Here is a 19,330-nt window from a genome sequence, read left to right as displayed (position 1 = left end):
TCGGCTAAAAACGCCTGACTATACATGGTCGTTTTTTGGGGCTAAAAATGCCTTGCAATACATGGTCGTTTTTTTGGGGTTAAAAATGCCTGACTATACATGGTCGTTTTTTTCGGCTAAAAACTGCGTTTTTGACAGTGACAGTGGACCATTAATATCGATTCAAATAGTTTTTCTTGATAAACCATATTTCTCCACCACCACTTTAACGCTACAAACTAACAGTTGACTATCAAGAACCAATTGCTGAAATTATCGGAGACCTTACAGTAAGAGACCAGCACAGCGACAAGACGAGTATACGATGGGTAAATATCCACTTTATTATACTTGATCATTGTTACATCACAAAGGGTCATTTGTGACTCGTTACATGTTCAGGAATATTTAGAAGAAGAAGAATAACAACGGGATACGAGGGCGGAATTGTACAATGCGTTTGTGTCGTTAAGGAACAGAACGTGTGCGGCACTTGATGATTCAAGGTCACATTAGTGCTAATCACCAAGACACTTCTGGTCTACATCCGTGTGGTGAAATGACACATGGAAAACAGTCTGTCTAGATCTATACATACCTGTAATTTGTACATGACACAAAGAGCAGTAAAGAATTTCTTCATGGCATTTGATTGTGGTTATATATATACACACGCTTCAGTTCACCATTTTGACTGGAGCCTCTACAGACAATAGATTACTATCGCACGGTATTGTGCTGATTGGTATGTGAAGTATTGTGGCCACGCTGAGAAGAAAAGCAATTACGCAACAGGTCAAGAGAATTCCGAGAAAATGCGAATAACGTCGTACGTAAACTAGAAAAAGTTTCATTGTGTACATTTGAGAATAGTCATAGTATTAGAGGATGGTTTCTCATAATCCTGCAGGAATATATTATTAGATTGGTATTTTGTAAAACATGTAGAGTGTCGATATCGGTGCTATCCTGTGAAAAACCAGTCGGTCCATTTTGGTCTCGTTTTAAATTTTTACGTTATCCCTTTCAGGGACGGCGGTTACTACAATGGACAGCTAGTCAAATGTTTTTTTTTTCTCCTATATTAATCCATCTAAATGTCACAGTTGTGCATCAGCCACTAAAATGGACCCTTATGTGTGTTGCCATCCACTGGTCTGCTTCTGTGAGCGCATGTTTCTTTTTCTTTTTTTTTTTTACCAAAAACAAGATGGCAGACATGTAGGGAAGGAATAACTGTCCAATCCTTCTATTCTCGGAGACCTTTACAGGTTAAAAAAAAAAAGAAATTGGGATATCAAGCAACAACTCAGGAGTAATATCATGAGAATATCCAAGTATTGTTTTGTGATTTGAGGACACTGGCATTCATCATGTGTGGACTAAATTGGACGCCATGCATTATTGGCTACATTTTGACTACGATTTATAGTATTGCTGCAACTTTGTTGTTTTTGAAAATACTTCAGCTGCAGTAACTTTTTTTGTGTTGCTGTAAATCAATTACATTTTTATTCATTCATTAATTTTCCCAACCGCTTTATCCTCACTAAGGTTGCGGAGGGTGCTGCAGCCTATCCCAGCCGTCTTCGGGCAGTAGGCGGGACCTGAACCGATTGCCAGCCAATCGCAGGGCACACAGAAACGAAAAAAAAAACATCCGCGCTCACACCCACACCTATGGACAATTTGGAGTGTTCAATCAGCCTGCCATGCATGTTTTTGGAATGTGGGAGGAAACCGGAGTACCCGGAGAAAACCCACGCAAGCACGGGGAGAACATGCAAACTCCACACAGGAAGGCCGGAGCTGGTAATTGAACCTCTGCACTGGCCGCCTTACATTTTTATTGTAGCAATATTTTATGGATTTTAGTTTTAATATGAGAGTTAGGATGTTATCCTTATGTTTTGGAGCGGTCAGGTGCAGAGCATGCTTGCAAAGCCTACAGGATAATCAACCATATACCGTCTGACTCAAGTGAGGATGATGTCAGTGACAGCGATGATGAATGGTTAGAAGAAAAAAAGAGAAATTGGCAAATGGCAACAGTAGTGACAGCGATGCTGAGGATGCTGATAAAAATGAGGATTTTGAGGAAGATGAGGATGCTGAAGAAACTCAAAGAGCTGAGTATGTCCCACCTCAAGAATACAAAAAAGCAGACACGTCTGGAAAAGCAAAGACAATGAGTTTGAGGGAGGCCTGCCTCCTCTGGGACAGTGGAAAGTGAATATTGAGGGAACAGACCCAATAGATTTCTTCATGCATCTATTTCCCGAAGATCTGATCGATGAAATGGTGCTCCAATCAAACCTCTCTGCACTGCAAAAAGGAAAAGAAAACTTAACCATTACAAATAGCAAAATGATGCAGTTTCTAGGGATTAAAAAATGCCATGCCGCTGAAACGATTTGAGCAGATTCTGAGGTACCGTACATTCTTTTCAATGTGATGTCACCCATTCATGTAAATGTTTACAAAATGACAAAAATGGACATACGAGTTTTTCGCAAGACAACGATATTTACACTATATCATTACAAAGTCATCCTTTTCCAGGAATACATTTATAGTCTGATGACAACTAATCCTATGAGTCGGAACCGACAAGAACGCTAGTTACAATCACACAAAAAGAAAGTTATATTATAAAATATGCACTTCTATGATAAATTAGTAAAAGTGGGAGAATCGATTATCGTCATAAAGTCACTGTTGTACACTATAAGAAACAGGAAGTCATTTAGGACACAAATTGGGTTGTTTGCTGTACAACAGCATGCAAAAAGCTCACTGGAAAATAAAATCCGCGAGATAGCGAGTTTGCGAAAGGTGAACCGCAATACTGTACAGCGAAGGACCACTGTAATGCAATATTACTCGAAAAAGTTGGAATATTATGAGCAGAGTAATTATTACACTGATAAAGTTGTCAGAAAATGTAATTAAACTACAAATAATAAGTGTGTTTGATCACCTAAACCAGAAGTACTTTTAACAAAAATTAAGACAAAATGACTCAGGTCTTAGGTGAGGCAAAATTGACATTTTGTACCATTTTAACATTCAAATTCGCTAAAATGATGACTATTCTCAAAATATAGATTTTTTTTCCCCATGAAGAAACGAGGACTTTATTGCCGCATTCTAACTCCATTCGAATAATAATAATTTCACTCTGTCGTCCTCATATTTCAACAATTTTTATCTTTCAGCGTGGTCCCAATACTCCTTCATAGCAATGAGATAAGACACAATTGACATTATCCAGAAAGGCAACAAAATATGTTTTCAGTTTTCTCAGGATGACCGAACAACAACACAAACATTGCGATATGAGCTAGACGTGTGACGCGAGCGTCAATGATCACACTCCGCCCCGAAAGGCAACACTCAACTCCTGCTGTTAAGGTCACTCTGGAGAAGATGCTGCAGACTGTGCAGTGCTACACATAGCAGCTCATGTGTTTTTCTTCCTGGTCACGTAGCATCTTCACTTCCTTTTTGGACACATTGAGACTGAAAAGTGACATTTTGAAAAACATGAATAAATTATGTTGCATTTAAACCTGAGTTCTGTTTCGGAAGTTGTTTTTTTTCTGATGATAGTATTCTATTTCTATTCAGGCATTGATAAAGTACTGTACATTTCAACCTTGTTTTTCTCTGATAAATATACCAATTGTTTCACAGTTTGCTGTCAAGTCCCCCCGCCCCCACCCTCCGCCCTCTTCCCTCAAAAAAACAAAACCACAAACATCAGGTTGTCAACAAGCAAACTCCTCAAAGTTGCCTAGAGTCGGGTGACGAGGTAACATGTTCGGCGTGAATCCGAGACTGTCCGAGTGACTCCGGAGTGTGTCACAGGTGCTCTGCGGAAACATGGGGAGGGAAATGGGTGGTGGGCGGGGGGTAGTGGGGTTGGCGGAGGCGGCGGGATTGAGTCAACGGGATCAAACCAAGGAATGATGATGATGATGATGATGAATGTGAAGCACAGGTAAACATGAGGGGAAAAGGAGGGAGAAAAGAAAAAACACAATCTTAGTCTTCATTTTTAACCTGCAGCAATTAATCGATTAATGGAGAATTAATCGATATACCATCGATTAATTCTCGATTAATGGAGAATTAATCGATTATCAAATGAACTGACAACTATTTTGATAATCTATTCATCTTGTAGAGACATTGTTTAAAGGGGAACTAAACATTAATGTTTTTAGCAAGAATATGTTGTCACGACTGTTTTTTTTTGGGGGGGGGGGTCATGTGATGTTTGCAATGCGAGTCCAAAGGTGATGACAATTTCAGTCGACAGCAGAGGGCAGCATTGGCCAAAATGACGGCCCCCAGAGATGGATGAAAATTGACAGAATAATCTGCTTTATTCTCATTCCACAAACGCAATGTTGATCAAAATTCGGTGTTTAGATTCGTGGGGCGCATACAACACATTATCGCTCATTTTCGTTTCCCTTGAACATGAAATTGTCCAGATCCTGGGAATTTTAGCCTCTCCACAGGAAATATTCTCAGATTTCTGAAGTCATACGAGCATGTAACTCAAAACTGACAGATCTCAAATCCTCTTTTCCCATTGAAATGAATAGAAATGCAATTAATCTACTCCATTCCCTCCCCTCGAAATACCACATTTGTTGCTTGTTTTTTAATATGGATAACAGCACTCCGACGTGTCCATCCAAGATGCACCCGTGGACTAACTGGTATATGGTGTCGATTTGGATGAGTCACCGCCAATTTACTGCGTCCATTTTTGAATGACGCACAAGCTCATGAATTGGGACGTGTGGTGTATTTATCCCTTTCAGGGACAGCGGTTACTCCAGTGGTCATCTTATCATGTTATCAGTTTACAGGGTGCATGAAATGGTTAATAAAGCGATAGTCACTAAATGAGAAAAAAGGGTGTGCACCATGAACATTTTGTGCTGGTTGAGCTGCTGCCAGTCATACTGTGACAGCTTCCCGCCGACAAAGAAATATTTTCAGATGGTGCGATAACATCCCAAAGTAATGCATTTAGTGATGGAATCTGTGCTCCAGCCTTTAAAAAAAAGCACCTCTGTGCGATGGGAAAGTAATACAGCCTTTGAATGACCATGTAATGTGTTTTCACAAGGGACAAGCACCATTATTCACGGAAACAAAGTCTGTGTCGAATCAAACCGACTCAAGTCGGCCGTAAAGCCGACAAAGAGAAGGTTCACACCCCGACTGCTTCTCAAGTGAATTAAAGGCAAACTGTCCTTGCGTAAAAACACACGCTAGCTGTGGTACGTCAACCAATGTGTGTGTGTGTGTGTGTGTGTGTGAGTGTGAGTGTGTCCCTACCACCACTGCACGCTATACTTGACTGTGCATTACTGCTGCGAAAAACACATTGCAGCGAATGTATCACAATGAGACACGCTAACAAAACGACAAGGCAGGAAAACAATGTTGCATGTTGGGTAGCCACATTGAGTGGTGCAGGGTATAAGGTAGCTAATTTTTCTTTTTAAAATTTTTCTTTCATAGCGTTATGGGTAGACTAGCTTTTTTTATTTTGCTATTTTTTTATAGCTTATATGGTAGCAATTAATTACAGTACTGGCCTTCAGACTAATTTGCTAAATCAAGAATGTAAAGCAGATGACAGAAGAGCTATTGTAGGAATAAATAAATAAATGATCTTTGTTGTTAATATTGAAGTTTGGTAAATAATTGTAAAAAAACTGACTGGTGTTCAATAAATGGAATAAGGTTCCCCAGGCTGCACAAGTAAGTACTGTATATCAATACCTCATCTTTAATTTGTTTGTTGCCCAAAAAAGGGTGCGGTCAAAAAAAAAAAGTAAACAAGAAGAATATCGAAGTACAGATGTCTTGAGGTTTCCCAAGTCCGCCAAGTAAACATAATAATATCTCAACCCTACAATTTGTGTGTTGACGATGGAATCATCTTAACAAGTGTCAGCATTCTGCTGTGTTTTTGTGCATTTGAATGGGAATAAATTTAGCTTAGAACCTTAGTTCTCACTTCCTTTATGGTGTGTGTGTTAAAAAATTGGCGGGATTTATTTGAACAGCAATTTGCTTAAAGTGGAAGACAAAACCAAAATGTTCTTGTCAAGAATATGTTCCCTGCAGCACCACTAGTCAAAACATGGCATTCTGATTAAAATTGTGTTTCGGGAAAATCAATTAAACAGTCAAGTCCAGCCATTTTTGGTCTGACTCAGGGTGCGGCCATTTTGCCACTCGCTGTCAACTGAAAATGACATCATAGTGCCTAACGGCTCAGTTTCAGAAAACAGGTGAGACGTGGATGGTTGTTACCTGAGCCCTGAGCAAGTGTGATGTCATTTTCAGTTGACAGCAAGTGGCAAAATGGCCGCCCCCTGGGATGGCGAAAAACTGTTGGATTTTGCTGCTAACCTCATAGTCCTCAAACACAATATCAATCAGACAAGTGAAGGCACATAAACATATTGGAAAGAACATTTTGGCATTGACTTCCCCATCAAAGAAAAAAGGGAATTCTTTTGTATTTTCTAATAAATTTATTACATCTAATTTAAATAATAAAAACTAATAAAAACAACTACATAATATGAAATCTTAAAAAATAAATTACAGTAGTACAGTAGAACCTAATAATACATAAAGTACAAATACATGCAATAAATTACAATTATAATAATTATTTTGAAATACCATTACATTGTAGCAGCCATGCCCAACCAGTTGATCGAACTGGTCCCAGGTCAACTGCGAGGGGTTAGAGGGAATCGTGGAGTGGGGGGAATTTTTGAGCGTGTTATTAATAAGAATAACTTTCTGTAAGAAAGTGCTATATAAATCAGGATGCATTGTATTGTAACTCACCAATGGCAGTAGCAACGAATGGGAATCTCCCGGCGCGGCAGGAGAAACATTTTAAAATGGTACACGTGAGCTACAATAGTGAGGTTTCTGCACTTGCGTGTTTTAAAAGTGCATCCCTGCCTCCGTGTAAGTTCTCCCACTAGGTGTCCTTTTCGCAAACTCACAAACTCTTGTGTGCACTTTATTTTTCAGTTTCATTCATGTGTGGGTCCATTATGGCTGTTGCTCATCCTGTCGTGTGTGTGCGCCCGGGGGTGGGGGGGGGGGGGGGGATGGGTCTGTGTGCACCTCGCAGGAGGTTGGCTGCTTGAAACGTAGATCTTCGGTCAAAAAAGGTTGGGCACCCTTGTATTTCATGTAATGTCGTGAATTAAATTGCTTTTGTTTATTTTTTATGTTGTTTCTAGTCGTAAGATCCACATTTTTAAAGAGTGTGACATCATGGAGGTGGGGGGAATGAGGATGCATGAGATGCTTAAATGACAGCGTGGGAGCGCTGAATAGCAACGAAGGGGTGGTGGTGTGCTACCTGGGGGCATGATTAGGCGTGACACCAGGGCTGCTTGGGTTCTCTGGAAACTCCTGGAATAGACACCATGAAAAGAAAGATGGGTGAGGGTGACTGAGATGAAAGTAAAGCACAATGCGTTTGGTGTTTAAAAAAAAAGAAAAAGAGATGAAGTCGCATGTGTGTTATATAAGGCGAGGTATTGAAGGATGACAAGTCGATGGAAGTCAACGTATTAAATGAAATTGAGTTTCATTTTGCTGGTGAAGTGTCGGAAATGAGACACATTGAGAAGAGGGGGCGGAGATGACATGGATGGTGCACACTGCGGCAAATATCACAAGCTACGAGTGAAGTGAAAGCGTGGCATACAGTATAGGATGTTTTTCAAATGATGACAATTTGTGTGTCATTATCTCCAGTGCTTTAAGTGGGAAAAAAATAAGTATTGGCACCCCCCCCCCCCATGTTCCACTGCTACCAGGTAAATTAGGCGGTGAGTAACAGTAGATCACTAAGTTCATTCATAAATTTAAAAAAATAATTATATATATATATATATATATATATATATATATACAGTATATACTGTATATAAAGAGAGAGAGAGAGAGCTGTATCATACAATGAAAGCCTACTTAACTTTTGATTTCTTAGTGTCCTAAATTAGCGACTGGATATGATTTCGGGATAACATTGTGTTGATATTGCGAGCAAATACATAAAGGCACTTAAAACTGTAAAACAAATCAAAATGTCGACGAGACAAGTCAAGCTAGCCATCGCTAGCCAACTTTAAAAAAAAGAGCTTTCTCAAGCCATTGCATTGGTGTCATTAAATTATATTATCTTTTATTTTGTAGTTCACCTTTGCGTTGGCGGCGTTTCGTTGTATGGTCGCACCTTCCGTGACAATTCAAAATGACGGCGCAAACACCGAATAAACTTATTGGAGGCAGGAAAAAATGCAACATTTTTTGGGTGGGGAGTTACCCGAAGTACTGTCACAAAATAGGATGCTGTGGGCTCAGGGGAAGTCTTGGTATGCCGTAAAAAATGCCGGTACACTAGAGGCTAAAATTGAGAAGTGGTGATACTGCGTCCTGCTTCGTACCGGCTCGCTCAAAGCACTGTGCGTATTATCTCCCTAACTACAGTACCAAAGTTTGACTCACAGTCTTTACAATCTTTTCCACTCACTTAAGCTTTGACATTTGAGGAGCCACTCAGGGAAGGTTATCCAGTCCTTTGTATTATTTGCAACCGATGCACAGGGGGAAGAATGAAATAAATTAGATGAATGAAGTTGTATTTTGGCAAATTACTCTATATAGGTACAAACTAGTCTCGCTCCATTTAATTTTAAAACAAAACAGCTTCATATTCAAGATACAGGTACAGTAATTTAAAACTGAATTGCACAGGGGTTAGTATTAAATCCATACAATTTGATGTCTTGCTATCAGGGAGATTAGTCTGCATTGCATCCCAAATAATAAACTGCATGTACAATGTGAATAAAGATTGGAGTCTAACATTGCGGGAGGTGCATGTTAATGCTATAAAATAAGCATTAAAGCTATAAAATGAAGCTAATGCCTGTCGCCAGAAAGAAGAGTCTCGTAAACTCCCCCCTGCATTCTTTCAATGTGAACAACTACATTGAAAGAGATTATGATGAATTACCAGGTTGTCACTCTGACAGCGCTGTGGTCGTTTCTTGCGCATGCAGTAACCCAAAACTTTGTCCTTGAACACCTGAAGACACAAACAACAGATAAGGTCAGAAATAAAGCTTCACCAGTCTAATCGGGGGGGGGGGGAGCCCCAAAAGGTTTAACCAACAATTGTTCATAATACATAAAAATGCATATTGGTTCCATCATTTTGCTCATAAAAATCAGCCATTGTTGGTGTTGACTAATGACTACGCACATCAGGATTAACGTTCGTAAATATTGAGCGTGTTTAACATTTACAAATATTTTGTCCCCTACAGCCCAAACCTCTGCTGCGACATTAAATACTATCATTTCGTCTATTAAATTGTGATAGGTACATTTAAGTATCACAGTGTATCCGAGCTACGATAAAAAGAAAACAAAAAAGGACAGAAAGAAAGAATAACAGATCAACTTACATCAAAGAATAACTGTATTACTACTTTTTTATATTTGAAGTGCATCGATTAGCTTGAAAGTAAACAATAATAACATAAATTGGAGTGCCACTGCCACCTATTATAACGGATGAAGTGCAATTGCACTTAATTCTAGTATGGCACAAAAAAAAAAAAAAAGAAAGAAAAACATGTTCCTTGTCGGGCATGAAGGGCCTGGTCCACTATTTGGGAAGGCCTGCCCTATTCCAGCACATCAGGTTTATGAGATATTTTCAAGTTTTGTTTTATACAATCTTGTGCAACACAGATCTTACCCTGCATTATTTATTGCGATGACAAAAAAACAACCCAACTGTTGCTGAATCTAACCCTTCATTCAAAAGTATTAATACATCTAAAAATGCCTATTATTATTATTATTATTATTATTTTTTTTATGAAAACCTGATGTGGCACACACATAATTCCCTGAGTCTCTCCTTTGGAGCAGAAGATCTTCGTGCCCGAGCGTCCAGACTGTGAATGAATGGCTTTGCACAAAGCCGCCACTGGCCAATTGAACCCATATGAGCAAATAAGACAAGATTTACTTGGTTGTTTAATTTCACACTTGATGGGGAGGCAGGCACTCCAGAGACACAGCCGCTTGTATCCAAGTGATTCAAAAGTCCATTTTCCATAATGTGTCTCCAATTGACAATTTTTGAGCATTTGGTTTATTAAAACAAATTCCTCTCCATGTGATGTGATATGTAGTCCCACTCCTAGTTAATACCCATCGGTATTATTTTACGCTCTGTTTGGAAAATGTAGCCACCTACTTTTATTGTTTTACTGAGTGAAACTCTTTTAGGTGTCACTTTACCTCGTATAGGTAGTCGAATATTTCCAGTATTGTCAACACGCTGGCTCCTATGAACAGACCCATCTGTCCTCCGATGTCTCCTAGAAGACGAGATATGAACGGACACGGACAGATGTCACTTCTCATTGAGAATCCGTCAAGAGGAAATCCGAACAGGGCTCTCAAAGCGTCCTCCGACTTTCCAGCCAAGGTCACAGGCGAGAGTCTTACCGAGAAGCCCGGCAATTTCGTACGCCTTCTTCTGCTCGATCTTCTCGTAATTCAGAGCTTCGAAGAAGATGTCCAAAACCAAAATGTTTTCTCTGGAGAGGGGGGGGGGAAGTCACACAGGTGTACAACCGGCACGCGCTTAAGCCCCCCTGACCGACAGCCAACACGTCATCATGTCACTTTCATTATTGTTACATTGAAGGTGAACGATGGAGACTCAACATGCATACAAACATTCGAAAGAAGAGCACCGGCTATCAAGTGCGGTGATTCTCAAAAATGCGGTATGTGTGGCACGAGTGGTGTACACAGGCTCCCTCTAGTGGTACTCTGTGTCGTGTGTGGCGAAATTGTAAGTAGTGAATGCGTGAAAACATAACGTTTCAAACGTCATCTTGCAACCCAGCACACGGCACTTAAGAACGAGCCTGCGCATTTTTTCTCTCTCGTTCAGTATTATCTAACTTTTAAATACATGTGCATTTCGTCTTTAAGGAAATGTTGGGTTTCTTAAAAATTTACTTAAATAAAGTTGCTATGTATGTGTATTTTGTGAAATGCATTTTAATCCGATTTTTTTGAGGGCATTAAAAAAAAAATCTAATATTTCCGTAACATAGCCAATGTTATCGTTAAGGATGTTCGACGCTGATTTTACAGACAGATACGAGTACGTGTAAAAGTATTGACTCTTGAATATTTTAGCATACCAAGTACTGATACATAAAATCAAAAACAGAGTAAAGCAATCAAACTAGTGAATTAATTACTTAAAAAACATTAAACAACATTTAAATAAAATTACCACAAGTACTTATCATTCATTCATTCATTCATTTTCCGACCCACTTATCCTCACGAGGGTTGTGGGGGTGCTGGAGCCTGTCCCAGCTGTCTTCGGGCAGTATGCGGGGGTCACCCTGAACACCGGTTCAGCCAGCCAATCGCAGGGCACACAGAGACAAACAACCACACTCACACTCACACCTAATGATAATTTGGAGTGTTCAATCAGCCTTCCTTGCATGTTTTTTGGAATGTGGGAGGAAACCGGAGTACCCGGAGAAAACCCACACAGCCCTGTGGACAAGTGGGGTTGACGTCAGATGTATTCCATTCATAAATATGTCCAACCAACTGACTCAAATCAATTGGTATTGTTATCATCATGACTATATTTTGAAAATCATCCCACAGGGAGCGTGGCCCGCGACCTCACAGTGCAGAGGTACCGGGTTCAATTCCAGCTCCGGCCTCCCTGTGTGGAGTTTGCATGTTCTTCCCGGGCCTGCGTGGGTTTTCTCCGGGTACTCCGGTTTCCTCCCACATTCCAAAAACATGCGCGGCAGGCTGATCGAACACTCCAAAAATTCTCCCGAGGTGTGCGTGTGAGCACGGACGGTTGTTCGTCTCTGTGTGCCCTGCGATTGGCTGGCAACCGGCACAGGGTGTCCCCGCCTACTGCCTGAACACAGCTGGGATAAGCTCCAGCATCCCCTGCGATCCTTGTGAGGATAAAGCGGATCAGAAAATGGATGGATGGATCCCACAGCGAGCGATCGGAAGATGGTCTCAAGACACAGCTGTGCGCTCCGCCACGTTGGGACTCCACTGTGCGACTAGCGCGCTGCATTTCGAGGGAACGAGAGCAGCTGCTTTGACTGGTCATGACTGAAGTCGGCCGTGACCACTCCCACAGCAAAGACTGCGTCTCTCTCTCAGATCCATGAGCCTGCGCTCATCTGTGAAATTGCCAACACAATCCGCTTCCGCGCAGTTACGCCGTGAGCCGCACAGGATTCATGAAAATACAAACCGAAATGATATCGATTAAAAGTTTGCTTTTTTTTTTTTTGCGAGACAGAACGGGAGTGGGGGGTTGCAAGTGAAGAGTAAAATTGCAAATGAACAACAAAAGATTGAAATATTGTAAGTCAGGCCTTCGGTCTCTAGTTGGTTGTTTTATTTTCTTGGGCACTGTGGTTTCACTGTGGGGTAAGTGATTTTTTTCACAGATCATAATCATCACATTCTACTGTGAAATCACAATGACTGTTTTAACAAATATGACCACAATTATTTGTATTATTATTCTTTTATTCGGGGCGGATTGCAAACCCCCCTCTTGAGCACAGCTTTTTTTTAAAGTGCAATATTTAAACACGGTCTTAATGTTCCTACAAAAATAGTGAATAAATTTTTTTAGGAATAAAAACTCTGCCTCATTTTTGATGAATACTTAGGCCTACTAAGCTACTGTACCTTAACGTTGGCCTTCATGGTGGCATATCGAGAACTTATTACTTTCGGGGAGGCGGTACTTGGTGTAAAAGAATAAACATTTTAAAATGGACAACCGCTAAACTCGTGTGTTCGACTACTACCGCTAAGTCATACTCACCCAATATACTGCTCAGTTTTGTTGAATTTCTTAGCCAGATACTTGGCAGATGCCTTACTGGGGATCTTAACCATGGACAGCTCCTTGCCATAGCGAGTCATGTTGCAGGGCGTCTGACACACACAGTAATCGTTGTCTTTCTCTACCAAAAAGTCTGTGGATGATCAAAGTCCGTCAAACATGTTGGGATAGCTGCGGAGAAACAATCCTGCACACTATGCGCGCTTTGCGCCAAAAATATCTCAGCAAACATCAGAAGAATTGCGGTTGCTGCCATCGTTCACTTTCCATGAAAGCAAATAATGACGGAAGCTAAAGTACCGTGCCCAGGAGTGGAGCGGGAGCTTTTTGAGTGGGAAAAGGCGCTTTGCGGGCTTTTCATTTGAGATCAAGACACATGCAGTAAATACCCAGTTTCCTCAAATAATGGTCTCCGCTGCAATGGGAGCTGCGACTTAAAACGCCACTGATCATGTTAAAGATGTCTCACCGTAATTATCAACAATGATAGTATCCAGAATTACATTTTACATATTTTAGAGGAAACATAACAGTCACAACTTTATTGACAAGCGTGCGTTTTAATAACAGAATAACGACTCTTAGTCGGTGGCTGAACGCTTGACTCGGCTCATCGGCAAAGACTATCGATTTGGCCATGTGAATTGCAAGCAATGAGGCTCATGTTTGCTTGTCACAAAATAATTCACATTCCTTAGCCTTCGATTTGAAGTTAAGTCATCACCTTGGATAAGATGTGGCTCTTTGAATTGCGGGGGATGCCACTCAGTGGTCTGTTTGACCTTAATATGTTGGAAGTGTTCCCTCCTCTGGTCTGACCGGCTCTATGTCAGGCTTGACAGACTTAGTCTATAGACATTTTTGGGTAGCAGCCCTGACTGTCGGCCGTTTGAGCAAAATGTTTCCGTATCTCACGCTGTGCCTCTTTTTTTTTTTTTTTCCCCCCCTTAACAAGCTGCAGGTGAAAGCTTGTGGCCGTTTCTTCCTCACTCCCAATCACACAGCGTGTGAAGTGCTTCTTTGCTTTTGGATGAAGCTCAGAACGGAGTGTGCAAGGCTAAAGACACAGAGACCGCACGCCGACAGTCCGAAAATACAGGCATTAAAAAAAGTGGCCATGTGTAATTGTTTACAGCAGATTATTAATTTTCTACTGTCTACTTTCTCTCTCAAACATCTTGCAGTTGAGACCACTATTTGAGAAACTACAGCGCTTCAATAAACATTCCCTTTACTCGTTTGAAGTCATTCTAAATGTTACAAAACTGCGAGGTTACAGAGCAGACGCAAGCTGTTCCGCCAGGACTTGTGAATCTTGCGGTGCAGCGTGTGCTCACCTAGGGCTGGGTCAGCGCAGTCTTTGTACTGTTCAGGTGTGCACACAGTGGAGGTCCCTGTGTTCAAATCATATGACAATTACACCCAACTCGACACACGAGGCACAACTGTTTTTTTTTTTTTTCCGACTGCGTACCCGGCATGTGGACCATTCTGCAGTTGCAATTTTCCAGCAAATAACGAGTTTCACAGTCAATGCGGCAGGCGGTGATGCTGTACGTGGAGAAGTACTCCGAGTCGATGGGAGTCGACTTACAGTCTCCCCAAGGCGGAGGGAGGTACTGAAGCTGAGAAAAAAAAAAAGAAGTGCATTGTTTAACCGGATTATAGCAAGCAACACTTTTCAAGTACAAATCAACAACATCGACAGGCTTTTAAAACTCAACACGCGGTCCAAAAAGAAGACGAAAAAAAAAACAACGACACGATTATTGGTCACACCGACATTTCCCATCAGCAGCAAGCAGACGTCATGCAGAACATTAGGGATGCAGGTCTAGTCTCGTAGTAAGGGGTAGCAGGGTACCATGGGAAGAGAGACTGGCTCACACTGGACACCACAACCAGAAGACGAATTTATTTAAAAAGAAATCAATCAATAAAATCCAGAGAGAGAGAGAGAGAGAGAGAGCAGCGCAGTTTTATTCCGGTACATGAGTGCTTCACTTGACAGGCACCACACAAAATCCATGTAAATCCATTTTAAGATGGATGCGACCAACTCAATCTCCTTCACCATTAAACCTTATCACGCTACCTCGCCAGATTAGATTTCCCAGCACAAGGCGTTAAAGAATGAGTGTAGCGCCTCCTCCTGAACAGTCTCAGAGGTAAAACTACCATTAACACTGAAGTGCAATCCATCATTTAGATTTCAAGGAATTTTAAAATCCAGACTCACCGATGATGGCTGTTTATTTGGATACATTGACGGTTGTAAAACAGATATATGAATACCGCCTCTACAAAATACATGCCAATCTGTTTTAGTATAAAAAAAAAAATGAAGCGCTCTTCGACACAGACCACGTTTCCTTTAGGATCTGAGCATATGGATGCCGATTACAATGTCGCAGTACCTCAAGGGTGGGGAATCCATGGTGCTGAGTGTTTTGTGTTCTACGGGCGGTTATCAAGCAATGCCAAAAACTGGAATTGTTCAACATCTGCCATCAATCTGTCACTTTGATCGTAATCAGGCAGAGTCTGTAGCCGTCGTTTGCTTTTGAAGGATGTCTGCAATTGGCAAAAACGACCCTAAATTGTACTATTTGTCTACTTCAAAATAAAATGGTACATTTCCTGCGTCTTTTCCAGCATGGGTTTTGACACTTTTTTTTGTGGGTTTACTCATGATTGAGAGGCTTACTGAATTGCATGTGTGTATGCGAAACTGTGTTTTCAGTGGTTAATTTTTCAATTATTTTTGTAGTTGATTCATTCATGTGTTATGCCAACTCAAAAAACTTTGCTGCCATGTTCCACTCACATGCAATGACAAAAATGTGAATTTATTGTTTTTTTCAATTTTATGGCCTCCATCTGTTCAGTATAGATGATTTTTGGTTGCAATTGGACAGTATCCGAAAGACAAAATTGTCTTTGAAGGTTGTGTGGAAAATAACCCCAAATCGGTTGCTTCAAAACAAAATGGCAACCCCCCTGTGTCTTCTCGGGCATGAGTTTTGAGATGTTTTTGTGGGTGTACTAATGAGACACATGTCTCTAAAATTTGATGTTTACTGAAATTTGCTTCGATTGCAAGAATTTGTTTGTGTTTTATGGCGAGCCAGAACTTCGTCGCCATGCTCCGCCCACACGGAAGAACAATAATTAAAACCTTTGACAATGTTGTATTGTCCATCTGTTTGTCTAAGCGGATCCAAGAATGTAGCAATTGGTCAAAATTTATATATATATTTGGAAGGATAGTTGGAAATGACCAAAATGGCCATAAAATGGCCTGAGATGTTAAATCCCATTTTTCATAAAATTAGATAGACTTTAAGAGCAATCGGGCTCTCTGTCGCTGCCTTGCAATTCGGATGAAGGATGATTACCAACCAAGCAAATACCATCTAGCTCGAAAGAAAACCCACACCCAATGTAAGTTCGATTCTGAACTGATGCCAGGGTAGTCACGGCCAATCCAATCGAATGAACAGCGTGACACTATCCCTTTAAGAACACATTAAAAGGGGATCTATGCGGTGGACAACGAGCTAAAGACACACGAAAGCTGAACAAATGCGGAGCCAGTTGGGATAAACGGCTAAAGCTGAAATGTTCATCAATATCCGGTCAACCGGGGAGGCAATGCAGACGTTGCGTGTTGTTTGCCACAACCACACGTACAGTAAAGTAAAAGGAACAGATGACTTCACTCCCCAGGGACGGTGGGGTGGAGGAGGGGGTCGGGGGGGGGGGGGGGTTTAGGGCACCGACGGATGAGCTACAGTGGACATTGTGGCATGCAGCAAGCCCAGACAAACACACTGTACTGTACACTACCCTCTGCTCTTGGGTGGAAACAAAGGTTTGGAATCCCGGGGCCACCCCGAAGCCCAGCTGGTGGAGGAATGGAGGCTCTGACTGAGCGTGAAGCTGTACCTTTATGCCGGCCTCGTAAGACGTCTCATCTGGGCGAGGGAACACACAGCCCTTTTACATTAACAGTAAAACGGTTAATAGACCAGGCAAGAGATCGAAAGAGGCGAGACTCTCCCGCCTCGGCCTTCTCCTGAAGGCGGGCAGCCTGCTAAGTAGGATACTGAAACAAGAACCAACTTCCATCCACCTGAGAAACGCTATCATTGTGTTATTGACGTGTCACTCGGCCATTTATTTTCCACCAGATCAGTGGTACAGTCTTAGATTTTTGGGAAAAGCACACCCCAAAGGTCAACAAGACTTGGAGGATGAACAGTTATCGGAGTGAGATTTTATCAGAAACATTCCTTTAAAAAAAAAAAAAATAATAATACTTAAGTTAAATGATGCTGGTAATTTGACCGTGGAATTAATTTGCAATTTTCCCTGAAAGAAAAAAAAAAATAAACATGCACACACATCAGCCACAGCACATCTTTCTTCCCCCCCAAATGGCACTAACATAACCATTTGCAACAATTACAGCTAACTTAACATTAACTGTAACTGATTTCCAAACCATCACAACTGTTAGATTTTGGCAGTTGCATGGAGTGATGATGTTTTGGTGACATGATCTCACGTGATTTAAAATGACACCATTTGAACAAATAGTACCTTCACGTCAAAAGCGCTTCACCATCCATCTGTTATTTCGTATGAGACACGAATGCCAGCCGCATAACGAATGGGGCAAATCTTTTCGGCAATCGGCGCCGCGAGAGTTGCTGCCTTTACAGCAGCTCCTATACTTTTTGTTCATCTACTTTCTTCCTTTCATAACTTTGCTGCTGTATATTGGGAATTTCTCCATTGTGAGACGAATAAAGATTTTCTTATTTTTATTCTTGTCGACTGAAGTGGCGCATGGGGCTGCCGTTGGGCTTAATTGAAAATGACAATTCCCGCGTGCTAATTTTTTGACTTTCGGATCATTAATAGCACACATTATTTCATACCTGCAAATGGCTGAGTGTTTTTTGAACGAAAGTAAAGCGATGGGACAGTGTTCCCATGTTTGTGGTGTCCAGGTGTATGTCATAAGACCGCCTCGGTCATCCCATGCTATTCTGCTGAAACAAAACAAGGTCGGTTGTATTCCATGCTCATGGTTTTGGCCAGGACGGACAGTTCTCTTCAGGAGCAAAATCAATTGGGAAAGCAACAGCTTGCGAGGACGAGCAAACACTGCGTTAGCGATCGCGTACGAAACGTGACGCAATAAATCCTTCTGTTAAAATGAATGACTGCTGCAGTCAGAGAGTGGCAAGCTGACAGATAGCGTTTGTCATTTGCGCAAAGCCATTTTTCATCTTTTGCCAACAGCGCTGAAAGGCCCGTGAAAGACTGAAATGTTGTTTTCTTTTCACGAGCGTGTCGCCGGGTAACTGAACGCTTTTGAAGGCAGTTGTCACTGGATTTCATGGTCAAATTCCATATGAAATGCCCATGGTTTCATAAGTCTGTCAAGTCTGATACAAACAGCCCGAGGCGCTTTGAATGCTGCCACGGAAGACGTGCTTGTTAAAACTCATTAAAAAAAAAAATTTTTTTTAAATGTATTTTTTCTCCTTTGCTTATGTGTTGGAATTCCAACCCGACACCCGAGTGTGTGGCCTCATGCGTCCGGACCAGGATGCAGGACCTTTATGTATCTTTGTGACCTTTCACCTTGAAACACATTTATTCACTTTTCATTTTGTAGTAAAAGCATTTTTTTTTTTTTTACATTTATTTCTTCTACTCTTTTATTTTTTTCAGTTAAGTATAACAAACAGACTCCCACACATGTGGCCTTGTGGGTCTCTATGCTTGAACAGACACAGTTACGTGTCCATGTGTGGCACTTTTAATTTCTTATTCATGTCCATGTCATCAAAACTGCCTCAAATATATCTGTCGGCATAGGTCTTGATACCAGACCACAAGACCGTTGCGTGTCTAGCATCCTTTATATCGACGTTTTTATGACAACTTGAGCCGTGAACAGATAACGTCCTACTTTTAATTTCTCTCTCACAAATTCAGGTGGTCAAAACAATCAATGCTTTCCTGAGAATTAATTAAAGCACGTCTTACATTTTTAAAAAAGCCCTGTGTAGTTCATTTTTGGAGTCAGAACAGAAGCTCAGCTCAAAAAATGCCTTTGCGAGTGTTGATTTCTTGAATCGCACGATTATGCTGTCAAAACAATTGCTCTGGAATCGATGTATTGGCATAACAAGACACTTGAGTGTGTGGCCTGGTGGGTGTCAATACTTGAAGCCAAGACAGTCATGTGTCTTTGACCTCTTTATGAAAGCTTATATGGTACAAGGGCGGCCCAATAGTCCAGTGGTT

The 19,330-nt window shown here is 41.2% G+C and overlaps 1 protein-coding gene across 4 annotated transcripts in view; it reads right to left on the bottom strand.

The window, feature by feature from the left end:
• Positions 1-300: 300 nt before the first annotated feature.
• The window catches only part of asic1c (acid-sensing (proton-gated) ion channel 1c), an 84,736-nt gene continuing 65,706 nt past the window's right edge, over positions 301-19,330 (bottom strand). For 2 of the 4 annotated variants that reach the window (XM_086129047.1, XM_086129046.1), the window contains exons 4-11: positions 14,478-14,628; positions 14,341-14,397; positions 12,983-13,136; positions 10,582-10,673; positions 10,372-10,451; positions 9,071-9,142; positions 7,406-7,458; positions 301-3,854 (exon numbers count right to left, since the gene is read on the bottom strand). In XM_086129047.1, the coding sequence (XP_085985173.1) occupies positions 3,776-3,854; positions 7,406-7,458; positions 9,071-9,142; positions 10,372-10,451; positions 10,582-10,673; positions 12,983-13,136; positions 14,341-14,397; positions 14,478-14,628 (738 nt within the window). In that variant the 3' untranslated portion in view covers positions 301-3,775. The remainder of the gene's footprint in view (positions 3,855-7,405; positions 7,459-9,070; positions 9,143-10,371; positions 10,452-10,581; positions 10,674-12,982; positions 13,137-14,340; positions 14,398-14,477; positions 14,629-19,330) is intronic. The other 2 variants (XM_086129044.1, XM_086129045.1) reach the window with 2 other exon arrangements.

Source organism: Hippocampus guttulatus, chromosome 14, assembly GCF_054856545.1.
Source record: "Hippocampus guttulatus isolate MCC_2025c chromosome 14, RoL_Hgut_1.0, whole genome shotgun sequence".
NCBI lineage: Eukaryota > Metazoa > Chordata > Actinopteri > Syngnathiformes > Syngnathidae > Hippocampus > Hippocampus guttulatus.
The sequence above is the reverse complement of the archived record's forward strand: the minus strand, read 5'-3'. Positions and strand labels throughout refer to the sequence as shown.